Genomic DNA, 22,673 nt, shown 5'->3' on the forward strand with positions numbered 1-22,673 from the left:
TTTACGGCACCATTTTGTAGAAACGAGACAGAGCCGTTATCACGTTGTTGATGATGATGATGAACCCACAAAGGGGGATAGGCCAAGAATCGGGCGGCCATCATGTCGTTGTTGTTATTGCCTCGTGTTCTCGCTCTTGTGCCCAAACGATGACTCACACCCACAACAGCGAATTGGCCAAGCAGGCGGTTTGTGCTTTCTGTGCGTGTTTTATTCTGCTAAAGTAAATGCTCTCTTTTTACGCAGCCCTTCAAGGCAGGACATCCAAGCCTGCTGCTATACGAACGCCCTCGATTCCCCACCGGTTCACCTAAAACCAGGTGAGAGCCTGCTATGCTTAGTACGCATGTATATTTATTAGGTGCGTCAACATGTGTATATATGAACGCATAGCGAGACAGAATCATTGCTATGTACGCTATCCTTGCAATGTAAGTTCGTTATTGGGCATTTGAATTTCCTTATAGCGAATGCAACAGCCCGTTGAAGCATGAACTGGCGGTTCAGAAATAATTGCTGCCCTATTACCAATTACATGTTCCCTTTAATATTAGAATGCTCTCTACATGCACAGTAGCCGATGACCTAACTAAGAGCTAGATATAGCAAATCAGTTCGTAGAAATCCATAGTGTGGAGGAAGTTTCGTGAAAAGGGGAAAAAAAAAGTCATTCACTCGAAAGTAACACGAAGCTACAGAGGAAACCCACACTGCAATTCTAGGAAAAAAGGCATCGCGTTTAAAGAAAAATTTGCCCTGGTCTGGGTGTCGAACACGGGACCAATGGCTTTCCAGGGCAGTGGCTCAGCCAGAGCAGTGAGCCCCTTTCGAAAAGTTACCCGCATATATCAGCTGTGCAATCGTGCTGAAGAAGCAGCAAGAGATAATACCCTTCTTTTTTTTTGTTCGGCGCTGCGAGAAGGGACGTTCCACAATGGTACTCGCTGCTTACACCGCAGGTTTCCACGCCTTCGGCAACAGCAACCCGCTGCGTCCGTGGCGAAAAGTGGTCGAGTCGCGGGCGCAGTTCGGCGACATCGTGCAGCGACAGGGCAAGGTCGGCCGCAAGCAGGCGCTACTCGACGAGCTCATCGCGATGATGAGCAACAGCACCGAGTGAGCGTTCCACGCCCAGACACTTGCGCTATAGGAGTAAAGCGCAGCATGAGAAAGACTGCGTATTTTAACTTGATACTAAAGTTGATCTAAAAACGCCGAACCTGACGTCAAGGCACAGAATGAAATTGTGACGTCATGCAGCAGTAAGGCTGGGCGTGATGGTGTTGCTCATAACAATAATAATAAAAAAAGAGCCATCACAGTTTCACCATAAGGGCGAAGCAGTGAATGCGATATCAACATGTTAGAATATTACACTAAGTGTAAGACTCGTGGTTGTAGTGGCAGTATGAATTGAAGTAAACGGAAGCTAAGTAAGAACTAGCTGTTGTGCTTGGGGTCCTCTGTTTGAATTCTGCCATCGGACAATTTCATATATCTTTATAAATAAAAGCCAACGTCTTTCTTAGCGACTCTACCACCACTTTTTTGTATGGGGTATGTTTCAAACCCCTTTCCTGCGGTTTGAAACAAAACTGCGCCAATGGTTTTCATGTTTTAGCTGTTATTTTTTTCGCACCTTTAATATTTAAATATAAAATTTAAGATAATATGCATGCGCTGCCGGTGTTTTGTTTCAATGACATTTGTTTTTGCGCTGCCATTCTCAGTATTCCTAGGAATAATGTAAAAAAAGATGCAAGACGTGGTATATAAGAGCAACTGTAGTGGTATAATGGTGTGGCAATATAAACCGCACATACCGCATGTCATATTGCATGGCATGGCGCATAGCATACATGTACCTAAATATTCACAGAACATCACGTTGACATCGACGGCAAAAAATTACTTGGGGTACGCATGTAATTGCTATCGCAATAAAATATCCGCGCGCTTTCTATTGGCTGCGATCGCGTGCGATAGACGCAGCGATCACGGAAACGGAGCGAGCAATGCATCATGACCTCATGACGCATCCATGATCTGGTGGAAGCAAGTCTAAATTATGGAGGTTTAGTCACGCACCGAAAGAAACTCATACGTCGCATGTGCAGCACGTAAAGCAGGGACAGCGCTGCTGTCCCAGGAAATGCCCGGTTCACTTTCACGAGCGCGACACGGGCTAACGCAGTGGGGCGTTTAAAAGTAGAAATTACGCTGTATATCACTTTGAGAGTACAGTTGGTGCGTATTGGAATGCAAGCAGCGCGCTTTCAAAAAATTTCGTTGCGATATACCAATTAAAGAAAGGATTCGCCGAGCTTTTAGCCGAGCACTATATTTTACAGCTCATCAGTCTGTATATTAGCGCCGGCATTTCATTTCACTCCTGGCTCCAGCTGCGCTTTCTCTTTTATTCTCCGACAGTGATATATGTGATAAATTATGTACACATGACTGGGCACATGAGGATAGAATATAAAGGGTCGCAGCGGTTCACCGGTTCTTGGGATGTGCACCGTGTTTCATTTCGGGAGGGGGCATAACCAACCAAAGGTTCCTCGTACATCTGACGCAGGTACTTCCCCGACGACCAGCTGCTGAAGGACGCGGAAGGCAGGTCCGAAGAATCGCTACGAAGCCTCAGCTCCGTATTCGTCCGGGTCGAGGACGAGTACTACGGATCCAGGTTAGGGTCACCACGCATCTTGCGAGTGCTGTTGATGAGCTGTCTCCTCGTTTCGCGGCGTCCACCAGCGGCCGATCCCCAAGGCTGCGCTGTTCAAGGCTCCCCCCGTCACGTAGGACGTGTCGAGGCACTACTGGTCAAACAGCAGAGCTTCTGTGCGCTGAAGTTTAGCAAATATGTGCCTGTCCAGACATTATTAAGCGGGAAGCCGAGGTCGTAGTAAAATATTTTTGCGCGCACAATTGACAAGGACACAGTGAAGGGGGGACACACGAGCGCTTACTCACAATTATTTTATTTTTGGAAAGATATGGAACATATATACCCCAGCTATCAGCGCTGAGCATGTGCTGAGCATGTCAGTAAAACAGAAACAGATTAAAAAACAGATTAAGAAGGTTCAAGCTGAGGGCTGTTCCAAGAAGCGCGCCGTCTAAATGATCAAAACCGACTTGTTCATCCTTAATGCTAACGGTTGTTAAGATCGTTTGCATATATTAGACTAACCAGTGGAGAAACGTGGCGAAACGAGCGATGCTTATTGAAGGGAAGGTGTGAAACAGGCCTTCCGACTTAAATTTCCGTCCACCGCATTGAGTGCATAGGCGGAAGAATAATAGCCAGAAGCGACTGCAACGCGTAGTTTTCGCAGCAGCTAGGCCTCCGTGAACGACACCATGACGCTTCTGTCCCCTTTAAACCGTACGTTTTTTTTTTCGACTGAAACGGCTTGGGTGGGTGGTTGGAGAATGTGTGTATTGTATGGATTTTGAGATCTCCCACACCCCCACTTTGAAAGGCGGCTATGCCATCGAGCTCGTTGTTTTTACCTTTCCGCTGCGTGTATTCTCGGCCATAAAAATACGCGGTTCGTGCCAACTTACAAGTATTTCTCTTGAAAACACAGAATAAAATGAAGATTACTTTCAATAAAATAATGTTCTTTTCATTCTGTGTTTTCCCTACGGTTACAATACCGACAGTCCAACTGCTCGTTATTCACCGCAGATCTATTATATTATTTTCCTAATGTACTTAGGCTCGGCCTCCAACAGTGGATGAATACCACGACGAAAAAAAAAAAAACATTCTGCGCCAATTCCACACTAGCATGAAGATTATATTTCCATAGCTTCGCGTTCTGGGTCACCCTTATCTGGCTTCGAACAATATCACACTGTCCTATATAGATTAGCGCAGAACTTTACCCTTTTTAAAAATTCTTTGCCATTCTATATAATTCCGCAGTCCATCGCGCCTACCATGAGTGCACTATACGCCATAACAGTGCCGCGCATATAGCAGAATATTCCGACGCGGTTTAATCGTGCACTTACGCAAGACTCGTCATTAACAAATTTGCATCAGTAACATGTATCATTAACATCAACCCATCATCAACCCATCACAGTCATGTCCCCTAAATTGCGCCATCGAGTACCTGTTTAATAAAGCATTCTGCATAGATGTGGCTTGGCGCCCTTCCCGTTCTGCTCATTTTGTGGTGGTGAGACTACAGACCCCTTTCTTATGCTGCCATTTCTCAAATAAAATGTTTCGCACCGACGAATGCCGGGCCTACGGGCGCAACGTCACTTTATCAAAGAAAATTCTTTTCACTTGTGTGTCACATGTATGTCTATGCACTATACAGGTGTTCAGAAGCTTCTGGCGAAACGCCACTTTATCGAAGAAAATTCTTTTCACTTGTGCGTCATTATATGTATGTTTATGCACTATACAGGTGTTCAGAAGTTTCTAACTGAATCCCAGGACAATTTCCCTGTGAAACGCATAAATATTTGTCTAATTTTAGTTTTTTCTTCATCTATTCGAAACTTTTCTAACTGATCCGATCCTTGGTCAATCCCTCACACTGGGTACGAGTCGATTATAAAGGAAAACCAGCCAACCAAGCAAATCTCGTCGCCGCTTTGCTGGGGCATGAAAAAGAATGTCGGTAGTACCTTTCCGAAGATCTGGCCTGGACTTAGAACGTGTTACTCTTTTGTTTGGGGCTTCCACTTTGAGATTCAGCCACAGGGATGTTCGCTGCACTGTCTGAAACTGTATCTTTTCTTGTTTGTGTACTTTTAAATTAATGTTGATTTATTCAATCTGACTTTAATGGTTTTATTGTAACAGATAATTTTACGTTCTATAGTGCTAATTCCATAGACATCCAGAAATTATTTCATTATAAACTGGAATAATCCATCCCTATCTTGGCCAATCCCCCACAATAGGTAGGAGCCACTCCCTTGATACGAAACCTAAGGCACCAAACACATGAACAGATACCCTAAGAGGATGGAAGAGCCCTGCATTTCATTATGCTATTGTAGGGCTACATCAGGGCATTCATCATTTATGCCTTGTCTTATACTAAGCACCTGGACCAAAGCAGAATTAAAACGAGCTAGAGCTAACTGCAAGAACACTTCGAAGTAACCGACCCAACAGCCTTGCGAGATTGTGACCAACATAATAAGACACAGAATGGTTGAAACCATCATCAGAGCTTTGTTATATGCTTTCATGGCAACCTTCAGTGAAGGCATGCCTCTGTGCTCATCAGCGATGCCTCGTTCGCAGGACACACAGCGTCATCCTGGTCGACTCCAGAGGCTGTGTGGACTACACCGAGCGCACCATGCAGCAGCCAATAGACCTGAACGGCAACGAACCCTGGGTTACGACGAGGCTGCAGTTCGGAATCCAGGAGCCCGGATCGCTCGTGTCCCGGCTTTGAGCGCGATCCAGGCGCCTGTTATTCATTGATCCTTATTATTTATGTCACGCCCGCAGAGTCCACGGCTTCGTCTATGCTTCTTGCGAAAGCTGCCATTACGGTGGAGAAGCGTAATGCGAAGCAAAGAAACACGTTACCTTAAATCGCTGCTCACTCCGCAAGGCACAAGAGGCCTTGTGTTCAAGAGAAGCGAGGTCAACAAGGCGCACCCTTGGCATCGGTGTATGTGTACACATGCAAGTGATCCATCATCTTGCACGTCCAATTAACAGTTTGCAGAATGTACAGCATTTTTGCCTTTGTATATGCAAACATTACGTCGAGAAAGCTTGGAAGGGCTGCACCGTCCACCATGCGCAAGAAGCTTCAGGCACAGGGGGGGAGGACCCAATTTTGAGTCTCCTGTCCCTGGTCATATTTGGAACAGCTGTAACAGCCTTAACAGACCCACCTTAGTTGTGATCATTCTTGGACCACATGCCAAGATGCGGGCACATAAAAGGTCTATTGCGTGGCAGCAACATCAGAATATAAATCGCACTCATCCTGTACCCGAAAGCAGCCAAGTATGGCACGCCACTAGTACCACATTTAGCACACTCCTAGCATACAGCAGCAGTAGTGCTGCCTGGCTCTTTGCAGGCTCTCCAAACCACCACCACCAACAAACACAGTGTGTTCAGAAAGCCAGAAAGTTTAATGTATCAACCCTCAAAAAATTTTACAAAAAAACTCAACACATGAGTCAACACAGGACCACGCTGCTATTGGCTGGAGCCAGCTCACTGCTTCAAACACAAAATAGGGTGGCAAAACCCAAGACTTTCCTCAGGCCCTTTGGCAGGGTCTCCATGCAATGAAAGGAGAAGCACTTGTCCACAGGAGCAGTCTTTGTATAAACCAGCGAATACCTACAAGGAAGAGTTGATGGGCCCAGCTATTCAAGCAAGCAGCGAGTTCATAAAAATCACATCTGGGTGCCCCTCCACTTCAATCTGCTCATAGACGTAGTTGCGGTTACACCGGCATTCATCTCCACACTTTTGTGAGCCACATTTGGGGCAGGGAAAATGACAGCCAGGGCAATCATCCTGCAGGCAGTCGCAGGCATCCTTGTTGGACTTTATGTGGATACCCCGTGCATTGTAGTGGCGTTGTGGTCGAGCCCTGCAAAATCTGTTTTCAGCAAGGCCACTCCCGCACATTTCACAAATGAGCACTCAGCTTAAAACACGCTCGAGAAACAATATTATGCACCAAGCTGCAAGCAACTTTTCCATACTAAAGGATTTTATAGACAATCTAGACACTTCTCCCACAATTTGTGTGAAGACATCAGGAAAGCCTGACCCAGCAGTACTATGGAACCTTTACCAACAGTGCAATCCACCAGGCTTAGATGACCGCACCTCTGTGCCAGCATTTAAAGAAGTTAATGAATCAAATGCTCCACATGACCTTATCAAATGCAATTTTGAAAAAACCTGGGGAAACACACTGCAGCACAAGCTCTCCCTGGCCTCAGCAAGCTCCGGCTTACCTGAATGGGGCTCGCACAACGAGGAAGAAGGGTGAACAGGGTTTTCTCACAGGTTGCAATACCTCTGCTGCAGGTCCATCTGAGCTATTAAGTCATGACGATACTGACGACAACGCAGCAGTGCCATTGATCGTGCCAGATACTGACTGCCATCTTCAGTTGGCCGAGAGTCTTCGCACTGCTCTGTGTTGGGGGATAGGGGATCACTGCCAGATGCACTGCAAGGGAAAGACACTGTGCACTTCAATACACACTTAAGCTTTGCAGCGATTGTGAAAGAAGGAGATTCTCCACTCGACACCTTAATGAGAAAAACCATGCACATGGCTTTTAAAGCTTGAAGCACAATTTAGGAATAGTCAGCATTTTCAGCAGAGCCTGTTAGCTTTATGCCTGCACACGGATAAACCTTCACAATAAACAGCAAGATCGCAACAAGAATAGCGCGATGCAGGGCTTTAGATTATCTACGACTCCAACTTCTTGTTTCGGGGGTCAAATTGAGCAAGTTTGTTCACTTTCAATCACTTTTGCCGAAACACGTGCTGTTCTGCATCATTGCAGATTTTAGCGAGATGTTATACTTCCTGCTTTTCATAAAACCGCCGCTCCGCTCCACTCTCTTGTTTGAGGAGTCATATTTGATGATGTGGATTCTATGTAGAAATTCTCTATGAAATTCTATGTAGAAAGTCACAAAGATGACATATGCAAATGAGCAAAAAGATTGTGAAAACGCCTTTCAGGTGACGTCTCCTTTGGAGGGGCAGTGACAGGAAGTCTACCCCCTTTCCGTTTTCCAAGGGGAATAACCAAATTTTTTGTTTGCTTGCCGGATGTAGGGTCTTTTGTTTGATCTGTGTCCAGTGAACACACTTCCATCATATCATCGCCCTTTCGGCGTTCATCGCTGCTCATGCATGGTAAACACACTAAAACTACAGCACTTTTTCCACATGTGCCCTTGGTGTGACATGGCTACCAGAGAAAGAATTGAAACTGCAACATTTGTGCAATCACGCTCCACTGTGGAGTCTCTTGCGATTATGGGTCTGCTCTGTGATGAGGCCGGAGTTACTGCTGGGGGGTAAATAGCCATAAAATTGTGCTACAGATACTGAAAGCTGCACAGCATTCACGTCACTTTTGTTCGAAGCCCAAGTACAAGAAAAATATTGCTTAACTTCACTGATCAGTGCAATTGATTTGCTGATCCTACAATTCATAAGCATGAAGAAAGCACCTCTATTGAAGCAGAGTGCTTACATTATTTGGGGGGCTTACATGTGTGTGTGTGCCACTGCTAAACATGCACCATGCAAGTGAGAAATCGCCAGCAAGCCTTCACAGCAATAATGTAGCTTCATGCTGACATGTAGCTGACATGTACTTCATGCTGTCATTACGTCTTTCAAATATGAACATAGGTTTAAGGGACGAATTTGACATTGTATGAATGCACGCTTGCCTCAATAGTGCAAGGAAGATGGCAACAACATAACAGAGCAAGTGCTTGCTTACTTAATGCCTGTCCCATTTTCTTGTGTTACCTTCCTTGTTCTATTAAGACAAACATGCACATGAACTGCAGGAGAGGCAACATTTTGACCACTGCTTCCTACTGCGAGCCCTGTCTTGCTCCAAAGCAGCAGTTAAAATGCATTCATCAGGCCCAATATGGGCTGCTTTGTAACAACCAGTACTTAGAATAGGTAAGCCCACAATGCAAGGCAGTTTCATAAAGCGCAGTGCTGCTTGTATGTCTGAACAGGGATACTTTAGAGCTGCTTAGAAGATAATTGAAGAAAAAGAAAAGAAAGTGAGGCAAGCATGAAAGAGAGCTTATGCACATGTTCACACATAACACCAGATCAGATAAGAATGCTGTACAACTTCAAGTTGTGCAGCAGAACATCATAACCACCGAGCCACAGACAGAAGGACATGAGGCATACAGATCATGCTTTGTTTGGCGCAGAGGATCCTTTCCGGCATTCCTAACTTGCCACTGGATACAGACACTGCTTTTTTACCAGATTAAGTTGACCATACCTAACGTAGAATTTTTCTTTTAATCTAATTTAGAGAAATGGTTTTATAGTTGTGCATCCTAAAGTTCATTGAGAACAATGCAACAATTTGATGTAATAATTCTGTTGAAACCAACAAGGTGGAGAGAAGTAATTAACAAAGGGAAAATGAGACATCCAACTGTTGCAATTGCTACGTATAAAACCTATATGGGTTCCTCAGAAAAAAAAGAAAGGAAGCCTTGCAGATAAAAAAAAAAATTCATCCTGCTAGCCACCTGGTTAGTTCCGATGGGAGAGTGGCTGCCCCGAAAAGGCGGTGGCCCTGGGTCCAGACGAGGACTAATTTTTCTTCAATTGCGAGGCTTTTCTTACAACGAACCCATACGGGTTTCCTTTACAGCAAATGCTACAATTAGGTGGATGTCTCATTTTCCCTTTATCAACAATGCAACAATATATTACAAGTGAGTTATATTGTTATAAAAACAATTTGTTTACTAGTACAATCATAACACAACCTACAGCAATGATATCTGCCACAGAGACATGTTCAGTGCATAAAACAAAACCCAAATCTTAGCTTTAGCCTGGTGATCAGTTTGAATGAAAGCAGACTTTGTTGGCAGCACTTGTATAGTATTTCTTTAGAGTGCCTTAACATTTTATTTTCCTTAGTGTACTGCCTACCCCCTGGAACCATGCAAGACTTTTCTGAATTTACTAAAAAGTTGGAGTACAGCCCAGTAGAAAAGTTGCAACAGTTTAGTTAGCGATTTCAATAGAAATGCTTGCCCTAACAATCGTACATTTTTGTGTTTAAAAAAAATATTCCTGTTGTTCAGCTGCTCAAATGTAATTAATATATCAACCAGAATTGCCGCCACATATGAAAGAACTGAAAGCAGGTGCCTTAGTTTGTGATACGAGTGACCACTTGCAGATATACCGTTTTCTACCAGAAAAGCGACCACTCCATACGAGCCCCGAGGCATTAACTAGGAACCATTCAGAACAGAATATTAGAGTATTTGAGGAACTCATTTCGAGTTACCACTGGACAGAAGTAACTGAAATAACGGATGTAAATAGTGCTTGAAATGCTTTTCTCATATCGCTCAAATCCGCATACAACATGTTTTGCACTGGAGCCACTCAAGAAGCATAAAGAGCAAGAAAACCTTGGATATCCTGTAACTTATAAGACCGAATAAAATAGTGCAACAACTATTTATGAAAACCAGAAATGAGGACGATCTTCAAATATTACTTGTAAATCTGCCTTGAATAAACAAACAAATAAAACAAACAAACAAAGATATCAGGAGTGGATGAGAATGAGAGAAAGAAGAAACCCATCAGCAAGCAGAAGAAATAAGCGCAGCTGACGGCACCAAAGGTAGCAGAAGACAATTTACAACTTTTATTAGAAAGGTGCTGCTCATTTCCATGCCTTGACACCTAGAAAGATGCAAGTACTTTTTGTGTGTACTAGCCTCCATGTACTACTGCAGAATACTGAACGTTGCACAAATAGGAACACATAAATAGGCAGTGTATATGCAGTTTTGGTTAAACAGCTAGCTCAATTGTGCTCATATTTCACACCAAGATGTCATTTGATGGCGCACACCTTTTAGTACCCAGAATAAATTACAAGTATGGATTGTCTGCAGCAACATGACACAACTTCACAGTAAGAAACAAATGTGCCATCTTGCAACCAAACACAATTCACACTATGTTTAATACAAACAACCACAGATGACACCGCCATACTGTTGTCGCAAATTCGTGTTTTGTTTCGCGTCACTACTAAAAATGTAGTTTTGGATGAAACAAGCAAGTAAAGCACAGATGTGCATTATTAAGCAGCATGCACAGCGAAATGTAAACCTCTGTTAATGAGCCAGTGAAACAGGGGCCTCTGCACCCATATATACCATATTTACTCGCATAATGATCGCCCTCGTGTAATGATTGCATCCCTGAATTTTGTCGTCAAAATTAGATGTTTTTTTCTTTCCCGTGTAATGATTTCACCCTGAACCTGTCACAGCAATATGTCATGTGCCAAGTCTAGCTATTGATGATTGCGCTTACCATCTGTCGAATGCTACGTGGACAACTCTTGAAGACATACCAAGCGATCTGCACGCACCCAACATTATTAAGCAGATGCCCCATTTCATTCCTTTCATCACTTTCCGCACTTGCATGAAAAAAAAAAGCTACAACCAAACTTGCCTCGGCTTTATTTGTAGGCTTCATAATGGTTTTGGTCAACAACATAAAGGGTGCCTTTCGGTTCTTTTTGTCTGCACTCATGCGCACACAACAAATCGCGAGCTGCAACGATAGTGGCCGCGTTTACACCGATATGTTAGAAGTGTACCCTATTCATACGCCGACGCTTGTAACGCAGCTAAGATATTCGTCCACTCTTAGCGGAAACATGCCGCCATGTGTTTCTACGTCACTGGCAGCTAAGCGCGCCCATCTCCGTCTCCTCAAACTGGACATGGCTATGTTATTGTCGCAAACTTGCCAATATTAATGATATTTATTACTGATACGGAAGAAACTGTTTCAATGCGCATAATGTACTCACGAGAAGAAAAATAATCGCATTCGGCGCATTCGGCTTGCTCCACCGGCCACCATTTTTGTTTAACCGCACTGACAGCGGCAGCCGCCTGCTCGTCATCCCACAGCAAATGCGGGATGAAAAATGAAAATGTTTCTTTTCGTGGGAAATTTAACTCACGTAATGATCGCACCCCTGAATTGCACTATTTTGTAAAAAAAAATTGATGCAATCATTGTGCAAGTAAATACGGTACGAAATGTTTAGTAGGAAAGCATTACCTCCAAATCAAATGGATAAATGTTTGCGTTTGGAAGCCGCTTAATCCAATGAGTCCAAATCCAAAGCTGCTCGTAAAACAAAGGCAGAGCTGCATCATACCATCCAGGCTGAGAAGCAGCTGCCAAAGTCTGCGCAGCAGCAGAAAGCCAGGCCTCCTTTCGTTTGCGCCAGTTTTCCTTCATGATAAGCGACCGTCTGCTGGGCGCGACAGAAGTCTTGGCAGGCACATCTGGTTGAAGAGCCACCGCCTTCTTTCGTTGCCTCCTGAGAAAAGCAACTGCCTTGTACTAGTCTACACCCTGCCACAACACACAAGGTGCACTTTTACTATTGGGCTACAATGTACTAATCCTGCAACACTTGTGATTACTAAGCAACCTCAACAGCCACTAATGCAAGAAATGAATGCAGGCTATGAGAAAGATCTGGTTCCGAGAAGAAATTCATGAATTCAGTGTTAAAGAAACCAGCAAAGGACCCCCAAAATTATTTTTACTATACCAAAAGGAATGCTTAGACAGAATACCTTCCTCAAGCAATGCTGTCTCCCTCAAATTTTACCACACTGTACTAAATTGCTCTCCTTTCAAGCCACGGGCATCAATCTAAACTCTCACTCTATCTACAGAGTTGTTGCTACACTGTGCACTACGACATCCTGTGGCACAAACATCTACTTCCACTTTATTTGCACATTTCTGCACTGCTTATAGCATATGGTTTGTTCCAAAACGGTCTGTGGTGCCCTAAAGGTAAAGATTACATGCAGTGCCCCAGACTTCAACACTGTACTACTTGCACACAGCTGTTGCAATACATGGATTCTCCAGCGTCATCAATACTACACTCACAAACCACAACATGGCAAATACACAAGTGGGTCACACAAGCTGTAAGCTTTACCTGGCATCTCTCACACTACACAGAAGCACTGCCCCTAATGCTTTCATGAGGAATTGAATCGCACGCAAGTTAATGCAAGATGATCACCTGCACAGAACACTGTTATTCTCGATCTTCCTTAACCCTTCCTGTTTCTTCATGGCACCCTGTCAAGTCTTGAACATCCTGAATAGGCACTGCTATCTCAAACACACACACAGAGACATGTGCACAGACAGACAGAAGCTGCGGCAGACGATTCGTTCTAGGCCAGAAGTGCGGCACTGCTTTAAAGCACATATGTCACTTGCTTTTATTTTCATTGGGAAAGAAAATTAAAAGCATTAAAATATTACAAAGCAGACATTTAGGCACCGCTGTGTTGCAGTTGATGAAGTATTGCAGTTGACATGCAGAAAGCTATTAAGCTCACATGACATCTCCCTTCCTTTGCAAGATGTGCAGAAGCAGTAGAATATACACAGAAGTGTCACTTATTAGCAGGAATAAAAATTTCGGGTTCATTAATAAATACAAAAATACATATAAGAAAATTTAGAAGATGTTAGTCTTGGGAATATACTTACTGTTAATGAAAGCATGCGGAATATCAATCACCAATTAAGTTTTTAAAATCTTGGCTGGTTATGCATGGCATCCATGGCACAGCCCTCATTGCCTAATCATACCTAGAGTCTATCACAGTTTGTTCAAATTTTTGATCACACATCTGATCTAAAAACTGTAACTAAGTGTCCCACAAGAAAGTATTCTAGGACAGTTTTTCTATTTTGTAGATATCTTGTTTTTCTATCGTAGATTTTGTAGATATGTTGTATTATGTAGTCCCCAAACCGATAATTTGGACTGAACAGGGACCAACTAAATAAAAATTTTCTCCTGAATATATGCAACTTTCTTTCACAAGTGCCAAAAAAAAAAAAAGAAAGCTCAGGAACGCATTGCAGCATGCACATACGCTTGCCTGCAACCTGTATAAGTATGATTTTCATGCTGTTGCTACAGATAGACGAAAGTACAGACAATGCGCGTTACATTCCATGTCCACCAGGTGGACCCCACTCCAATAGCTAGTCACGCAGACATGAAGGGTGGAGTTGGTGCCACTTGAAGCTGCTTTTGTGCACAATGCTTGTGCTATCAGTGGAAGCCAGAATGCTGCCCTGGCTCCTGTAGAGCTGATTGAGCAGAGTGCGACGGTGCATCCACTTGTTTCGTTGCTTTTTGGAGCCCAATGCACTGCGCATGCGATGATTCTCAGCAACAACAACATAAAAAAAAAAACAGTCGCCAAGGATCGTGTCGGTACTTAACAAGAGTAGAGAATCGCAGGATGTATGAAAATCGCATAGCTCACATGACAAATAACAAATGCCGTCATTACAGCAGTTAATGGCTTGACTTGTTCGTGGTTTTCATGCGGCTGGCGACTATTAGACTAGGCTTAGCTAGTTTTGGTTTTGAGGATGCCAGTGATATGGATGGCAACTCTGCTGGCGTCGTATCAAAATAGAAATGAAGCTTTTCATGCCCGACTCAGTGATTGAATCAGCACGTGGTTTGAATCGCTGAACGGTGTGCTGTAAGGTGCCAAAGTTTTGGTCTTCTCATACGTAAAGTCTATGCAGCCAGTGGTGACGCTACGAAGCTGTCTGAATAATCAAGCATGTCCAAATTAATAATTAAGTCTCTAAATCATCAGTTGGGGACTGTTTTATGGTTACAGAAGATTTACACTTTATGATAATATTAGCTTCTTTCCAGCTATTTAAATTAAATTATGGGGTTTTATGTGCCGAAACCACTTTGATTATGAGGCACGCCGTAGTGGAGGACTCCAAAAATTTCGACCCCCTGGGGTTCTTTAACATGCACCTAAATCTAAGTACACGGGTGTTTTCGCATTTCGCCCCCATCGAAATGCGGCCGCCGTGGCCGGGATTCGATCCCGCGACCTTGTGCTCAGCAGCCCAACACCATAGCCACTGAGCAACCATGGCAGGTTTCCAGCTATTTAGGCATAGATAAAGATTACGATGCGAATAAGACACTAAGACTAACTGAAGCCTGGTCTTTAAAGAACAAGCTGAAACCAAATGTTACTAAAACTGAAGCTGTAATGTTTCGTCCACAGAGTGAAGACAGAACTGCCTCCCCTTCTACTGCACAATAAGTATACCGATGCCGATTTCTTTAGGACTTCAGGCATTCCACAGAGGACACACACAAATTGCTTAACAGGAACTAGTGGCTTCATGTGGCATGCTGCTTGTTATTCGTATTCATGTCTGCCATCATGAATAACCATACCATTTGGACATCATAGCAAGAGTCTACAATGTCCAGCACTGATAAACTAAGATACTAGTTAAACCTACACAAAACAACTGAATAGTACAAAAAGCTGTTCATTTTAGGAAATCAAATGGTTAAAAACAAGACCAATAAAACTGCAGTAAAATTGGGTATGAAAAGGAACTTGAATGTCTCAAGTGCCAAATACAAAACAATCCACAGATGGAATACCGAGAAGGCAAGTATCAGTCAGATTCAAAAACAAATTGTCCTTATGCTTCCTTTTCTAGCACTTTTGTTGCTTGTGCAAATGTAAATATGTATGAACAAAACTGAAGCAACTAGTAATGAGATATAATCAGCAATACCAAACATTAGAGATGACTTGTTAAAAGGTTCTCAGACCACCTGTGCAAATTGAGATTTTTACAAATGATAGGTACCTAGCACAGCTGGGCAAATACATAACAACATGAATGTGCTACCCTACTGTTATTTAGTTGCACTGCCTATGCTGCTTGCTGCATTGGCAATGATATGGGCATGCATTACAGTCAACGTCCAATTTTTCGGACTCTCCAGGGGCGATGAAAACAGAAAAAAAAAATTGCTTGCCTTTCACTGTCTCCAAAGGCTCAAATCGCCTCAAGGACGTCCGAAATAGCTTTGAAAGCCTGCCAGTGCACTTACTAGGTATATAGGTGCTCGTACTGTGATAGGAGAAGAATGCAGGTGCACACGTGTATAATTGAATACGTGCTGTGTGCCGTGACAGCAGCCCCTTTCCACTCGCAGTATGCTTCACTGCATCAACTTTGCATATGCTTGACCATGTAACACTGCTGTATTGTGGCCAAGGTTTCTAGAACTGGCATTACATGACGCTTGATCTTTGCTGTGCTTTCCGTGCTGCAAAGCCATCGGCAAGGATGACAAATGTGGAGTCAACACGATTGCAGACAGCGACAAACTCTTTCAATGAAAAGCACAGTACCTAACAGCAGGAAGCTTGGTAATGAACATAGAAGCAGTTCGGCCTAGCGTTGCCACAGTAACTACGGCTGCCGGCGGATTGGCATGCAAGAGCGCCAGTTCGAGGCTGTGAAGTAATCAAAATGGCAGTGGTGGTGGCTTCAATGAATGCCTTTTCCCACCTGTGATAATGACAAAAAGTATGGAAAATCGTACAGTGAAGGGTTTCAGCGTCTGAACTTTCAGACGACCTTATACATTGGCTCTATGGGGTACCATGGCAGTGCAGTGAATGAACAAAATTATCTGGCATTTCTGAGAAATGTGCTGTCTGAAAAACTGGGCATTGACTGTATTGATTATTTCAAGCTGCAATTTCAGCAGGAACATTTTGATTTATTTTAAATCACTGAGCAATGCAAGAGCCAAATTAAGGCATATTGCGAACAGTTAAGCTGCCACTTTTATTGGATTTTGACTAGCCTGTGAATAGCAATCCAGATGCTTTTGAGAAACAATTGTCACGTAAAAGAATCTGACAAAGAACAGCATGCAGCAAAAGTTATTAGTGCAAACAAGCCCTTGCTCCACTTTTGCACAGGACTAAACACACATGACAGAATGCAAGAGTAGGGACTGCACCTTGTCGATGTTTGGTCAGGGAAAAGCTCTGCTAACAAGAATTTGGGCAAGGAGCTCAGAAGATCCTCTACAGACTCCTCAGTGATGGCACAACTGGAGGCAGGAAAAAGAACCAACACAAGAGGGCTGCTGAAGTGCCAGCCAGCTCTAACTGGGAGGTTTGCTCCCAACAATGCCTTGTGACATTCCTGAAAGGCTGAATTTCTCACACTTCATACAGGGGGGGGGAGGGGCTGTGTCCACTATATTAAGTAGCATATTCAGGCAGAGCAGACTACCTGTCACCTCCACTATGAAACTGCAGTGCGCACACAAGCGCTTTGTTATTACCTCTGCCTTGCACCTTGCGTGTGCGCTGCAGTTTCATAATGAATAGCTACCAACTCGCCCAAATTTCAGTACTTTCCCAATTTGTCTATAAACCTGAAAGCTACAAAACATTGCTAACAATTTAAGTACAGTTTATAGACAGAACTAGTTTCATTTGTGATATACTGCACAGTTTTCTAAAAATACATTATAAAATATCTAATAAATGCTTTATATTTCATGGATACTGAAAATGCCTTTATGTTTTCTTTGTTTCATTCTTGTATATCAGCATTCCACAAGAACACATAAGCATCTGACAGGTCAGGCCTTCGGTGAAAGTACTGCCATATTTATTTCATCTAGAAGTCCAAGCATAAGAACACATGTAAGTACATAATTCTGCACACAAAACTACTATGCGATAGGCGATGCGCAGCCAGACCGAAATTTCATCACTTATAATTGCTGCCATTTGTGCTACTATTTGCTACCATTTGCTACCATTTACTTCAACGCCTTGAAGTAAAGAATGAGAACTACACTGTTTGAAATACATCAGTAAGACAAAGACTAGCAAAGGTCACACAAATCCCATCGGCAACATATGCATCCACTACTTTGCCAATAACAGCGTAAAAGCACAACTCACCCTCCTCCTCCGCCAGCCAGCCTTATGTCCAGCTGCTTAATTTGTTCCCACCACAAGCGTTTGGCACGTGAACGTCGCTCCGATGGTGGTTCCTTGGGCTCGGTCTTAACTGTAGCCACAAGCGGTGGTGCTCTATGGATAAACAACATGATGCATACCAAAACTTGTACAAATGGTAACACACCATATCTAAGTACTTTAACTGAACCACTGGGCTTGTTCACACTCAGATTGTGCTCAAAAGTGTTGTGTTAGATTAACTTTAATAGCACGTTAGGGTGCATTACTTGCTCGTTTCATCCAGAAACCAAATCTCATGCTAAGAATTAATTTTACCAGTATGAAATCTCAGTGCTATCAGTTATAGTTAGGGTAAAAAACAGTGTCCTGTTACAGTGAGAGACAATGCTGTCATTTTGTTCATGAAAAATAAACATCTCTGACACTGTACTTTGCAAATCACTCTAAATGCAAATAATTGCATAACAAAGGACATGCGTAAAAAATAGAACATAGTCCCAACGTAACCATGCTAATACAACTAAATGAGTGAACTGAACACAAGAAAAAGCAAAATGAAAACCCATTAATAAATTTTTCCATTTATGTCCTCACTGAAAAAACTCACTGATCCCCTTTTATGCATTCATTACTATTGCATTTTCTTATGATCCGGTGAAAAGCAGATTAGAAGGACACTGCAGTGAATAGGTTAAGTGCCAATGATGCCTCTGTAACAACTTATTTTTAACCCCTTAAAGCCCGAACATCACTTATAAAGAAAAATTAGAACATGATCATTTTTATTTTTTGCCTTGTAGAGTTTATTCAAAAACGACATTTTGCTCGAGTATAATTAGCCATTTGTCTGCTGAACTATCCACAATTCAAAACCTGCTCGAGCACATTAAAAATGCTACAGAGGGCAAATTTGCAATGCACTGAGAATTTCACTTTGGCTAAATTGGTTATAAATAAGTAGTGCTATACACAATACAAGCTACCCTGGAATAGCTACAAGGGTGCCGCAGGGCTGGTAATTGTAATTTTCTTGCTAACAGCTTCTAAATAGCATCTAAGCGAATGACTCGTGCACCTAGTGGTTAGCGGGTGCGATAAATCCAAGAGAGTGAGCAAGATTGTCAGTGTGCCACAAGCACTGCCCGATATTTTAAGCTAGTGCCCAGGCACTGCTGCGATGCTCAGCATTTCGAGTTTGTGTTATCTTAAGCTAGCCCTAATGGAGTTTTCTTTTTACCAATTTTTGTATTGGAAACCTTAAATTGGGAGCTTTTCAAGATTCACCCACAGATATTACCAATGCGAAATTTTGCGCAGGGGGTGCTCTATATATACACTGTCTGAAAGCAACATTTTTTGATGTGGTCCAATGTTTTATGGCAGTTGGCCTTTAAATCTGATTATTGAGGTATCAAGCTCAACGTAGCAAAAGTGATGTGTTGTGCTTTGCAGGAGCAAGAGACCTGCACATACGCACTCATACTTTGAAAAGCCCTTGCAAGCTAGCCACATTCTGCATTGCATTTTGAGAACAATGCTCTCAGTGGCCCAAGTGCTCCCCAGAGATGTGTCCTTACATTGAACATCTCGACGACGTGCCAGGCTCAACCTTGACTACAGTGCCTACATTGCAGCTTTCGCCTTTGGCTGCTGACAAAAGAAGCCTGTCCTGTTTGTGCCTCAGCTTGGCTGGCATGGCACATTCCTGGCGCTCCACTGGGTTCTGCTTCCAGCGCAGCTTGGCAGGCAGTGCAAATGCAGGCGCGGCAGTCGTTGTAGAGCCAATGCTGGAGACACTGTTGCTCAGACTACAAATGAAAAGCATGACCCTTAGCTTCAGAGACACGTAAATTGTTTAAGGAGTTTGCCGACACGACATTTGCAATTAATTTTTTTCTAATTTACTATAATTATTTCTATAAACTAGTTTCAGTACCCAGGACGTGGATGCATCACAATGTCTCAATCCGTTGGCTCAGTCCACACCCACAATTGCTGCCACTGCCCCACACAAGTGCAGCCAGGAGATAATGGGCAACGTCATCACACTCAGCCTTATTGCTACACGAGCTCAGGAAATCTTGCAGTCACATTAACGCCAACAATGGTAGGTCTGATGCTTCTTTTACATGAAAGAAAAGCATGCAGAAGAATTTCTAAAAGTAAAAATGTGATGTCAGTACCTACTCCTTTAAAAAGATAAGCCAGGCATGACCCAAAACAATTGCAGGGAAGAGACAAAAGAAGTGCCAAATCAACATAGCAACCTCAGCCTGATAGAGGAGCATTATCCTCCGAACACAAATTTATTTACGAGGTTTATTGCCACAATACAACACAAGGGCTATAAGAAATGCCGCATCGAAAGGTTTGCAGAATAATTTTGACCACTGAATTCTCCAATGTGCACTTGAAGTTTGATACATAACTGCTTTATGACTTTACCCCATTACAATGCAGCCACATCCAGTGGGAAACATGCCTATAATTTTGCACACAGCACAATACCACAACTCACCGCAGCAAGTATTAACGTAAATAGAGCCGTGTACTTCAAAGGGATTGGCATTTGGTCACAACTATTAGGACTGAATACACTTTCTCACTGCATCAAAGAGCTCGAAATATTCGAATGACCCTTCTGTCTTTGTCAGTGCTGCTGAACTCTGATCATGACCTGTGGTTTCGCCAACGACAATCTGACATAGGAAGCAGAAGCCAGCATAACAGGATTGTTTGTACAGGTTAGTTTACCACACACACAGTATATGTAGAGAAGCTAATGTTATCAGAAAACACCTCCCCTATCATTACTAGCTAGCTGAAGTCTGTTATAGTTCTTCCTACAAAGCTTTTTTAACTTTTTCTTCATCAATGTTACAGTATAACTGCAATAAATACCTTTCACTACTCCCGATTCACATGCACCAAAAAGCACAATATTTACTGCTGCAATACCAAGTACTATTACAGCCCGTCATAAATTGTTATTAGAACAATTTAGTTGTGCAGCACCATATTGTATTCCACAGCCACAAAATTTTATGACTGGCCTCCACCAGATTCTACAGTAAAAAGAGCAGAAATTGCATGCACATCACGGACATCAATGCCACTCACACACGACCTAAAAAAAATCCCTAGAATATTTGAAGTTTCACAATCTTTTAACCTTTTCCCTCTCTCTGAAAAGCAGCAGCAATTTTTAGGGGACTCGCAAGGAAGCTCCAGCAGCAGGAATTGTCACCGTGACCCTGGTGCAAGTATAGAGCCAGGCACGCACTGCCACATCAACCAGTCTTCTCAACTGTGCAGTTCTCTGCATTCAATAAGAGTGAATAATAATAATATTTGGGGTTTTACGTGCCAAAACCACTTTCTGATTATGAGGCACACTGTAGTGGAGGACTCCGGAAATTTTGACCACCTGGGGTTCTTTAACGTGCACCTAAATCTAAGCACACGGGTGTTTTCGCATTTCGCCCCCATCGAAATGCAGTCAATAAGAGTGAAGACTAGTCACCTATTAATTCTCTTGAAATGCTAAGCGCTTATTTCACGCTCCCCCATATTATTCAACCGAGTGCTTAATATACTACACTTTTTGTGGGCTGGTCATGGTTGCCTCACAACCATAACACCGGGCTCACCTGCAAGTCAACTAGTACAATATATGTGAGGAAATTCACAGCCGTCAGAGAATGGGCAGGTGACAAGGTTGACGACACTACTCTGGTTATTAATGACTAACACGACCAGGTCGGTGGTGCCTTCTAAAACTACTGCTGGTCAGCACACACAGCAGCCATAAAAAAATTTAGACATGTTTTGACAAAATGAAAATTTGTGCCCCATCAAACACTCATGTCCTTGACCATGCTGGTTGGCCACTGGAAGCAAAAAAACTTGCATTAATCAAATTAAGCCATCTGAATATGTATAAAGATAATTATAGCACAATTAAAATTTGGGTTACCACAATCTGACTGAACTTGTCCAAGAGATCTCAATTCTTTGTCAATTTTCCCAAACTAACACCTGTTCATTAAAAACGAGACAAGGCATAGTGGATACCTCTCATCTTGCTCAAAGCTGCAAGAATTTTCCTGTACTTTGTCATCAGCCACCTGCGCTTGCAATTCACGCCAACGCTCCCAGCGCAACTTGGCTGCCAGTGACCTGCGTCGGCTGCTGGCCAATGGCTTGAGCTGGTTGCCACAAATCACTGTGCTTGGCACGCTGCAGGCACAAGGAGAGAGATGCTGTCCAATTGATACAAATGTCTTTCACAAAGTCAAGGGCCAACCACAGCGCAGCACTTGAGATGAAGCGCATGTGGCCACAAATGTTCATACAGCCACGCCAGTAGTCATCGTAGTCTGCCATGATGGCACGGCAACAAGGACATGGCTCATTTAATATGGCAAGTGATAGAAGCCGCAGCATCTACAGAAAAAATTCAATTTTCGCAAAAGAAAACCCCAACTTGGTCACTTGAGGCAGAATTTCTTGCCCTACTGCACACTTAATCTTTTTTCTTGGCCCTAGTTTGATCGAAACTTGCGTATTCTCCAGCAATTTGGGATACAGCCAGCAAGCGATTTTTCAGACATGCCAGATAATTCGGAAGCCTTCACGGCACTGTTATGTACCCCACAGAGTTAATGCATGAGGATGTCCGAAATTTTGGACGCAAAAAAAAAAAAAACATCATTCGCCATCCCATTTTCCAGACTTCGTGCCATGACTGCAGGTCTGAAACAGCATTATTTGAAGCCACCATGGCCACCATTTTCATTATCTCGCAGCATCGAACCGGTGCTCTCGCACCCCAAGCCGCTGGCAGACTTAGCCACCACTGCAGCAATGCTAGGCCTGGCTGCTTTGACGTTCGCTACCAAGCTTCTTGCTATTCAGTCCCATGTTATCAGCTCTATGACATGGGACATAACATGACATAACATGCGACTGAGCGTCTGCGTTCCTCGGCGTAACC

The 22,673-nt window shown here is 43.2% G+C and overlaps 2 protein-coding genes across 13 annotated transcripts in view; one reads left to right on the forward strand and one right to left on the reverse strand.

Annotated features, from left to right (window-relative positions):
• Positions 1 to 6,472, forward strand: part of LOC135904493 (transport and Golgi organization protein 2 homolog) — a 183,493-nt gene extending 177,021 nt beyond the window's left edge. For all 4 annotated transcript variants that reach the window (XM_065435290.1, XM_065435296.1, XM_065435286.2 and 1 more), the window contains 4 exons: positions 247 to 320; positions 960 to 1,116; positions 2,582 to 2,692; positions 5,288 to 6,472. In XM_065435290.1, the coding sequence (XP_065291362.1) occupies positions 247 to 320; positions 960 to 1,116; positions 2,582 to 2,692; positions 5,288 to 5,444 (499 nt within the window). In that variant the 3' untranslated portion in view covers positions 5,445 to 6,472. The remainder of the gene's footprint in view (positions 1 to 246; positions 321 to 959; positions 1,117 to 2,581; positions 2,693 to 5,287) is intronic.
• The window catches only part of LOC135904431 (uncharacterized), a 106,124-nt gene continuing 89,573 nt past the window's right edge, over positions 6,123 to 22,673 (reverse strand). For 6 of the 9 annotated variants that reach the window (XM_065435268.2, XM_065435245.2, XM_065435259.1 and 3 more), the window contains 7 exons: positions 21,752 to 21,916; positions 19,255 to 19,485; positions 17,657 to 17,788; positions 16,696 to 16,788; positions 11,983 to 12,147; positions 6,985 to 7,202; positions 6,385 to 6,611 (listed from right to left, as the gene is read on the reverse strand). In XM_065435268.2, the coding sequence (XP_065291340.1) occupies positions 7,031 to 7,202; positions 11,983 to 12,147; positions 16,696 to 16,788; positions 17,657 to 17,788; positions 19,255 to 19,485; positions 21,752 to 21,916 (958 nt within the window). In that variant the 3' untranslated portion in view covers positions 6,385 to 6,611; positions 6,985 to 7,030. Of the gene's footprint in view, positions 6,612 to 6,984; positions 7,203 to 11,982; positions 12,148 to 16,695; positions 16,789 to 17,656; positions 17,789 to 19,254; positions 19,486 to 21,751; positions 21,917 to 22,673 lie in introns of all 9 variants that reach the window. The other 3 variants (XM_065435284.1, XM_065435275.1, XM_065435285.2) reach the window with 3 other exon arrangements.

The sequence above is a fragment of the Dermacentor albipictus genome, chromosome 1, assembly GCF_038994185.2.
Source record: "Dermacentor albipictus isolate Rhodes 1998 colony chromosome 1, USDA_Dalb.pri_finalv2, whole genome shotgun sequence".
Lineage (NCBI taxonomy): Eukaryota > Metazoa > Arthropoda > Arachnida > Ixodida > Ixodidae > Dermacentor > Dermacentor albipictus.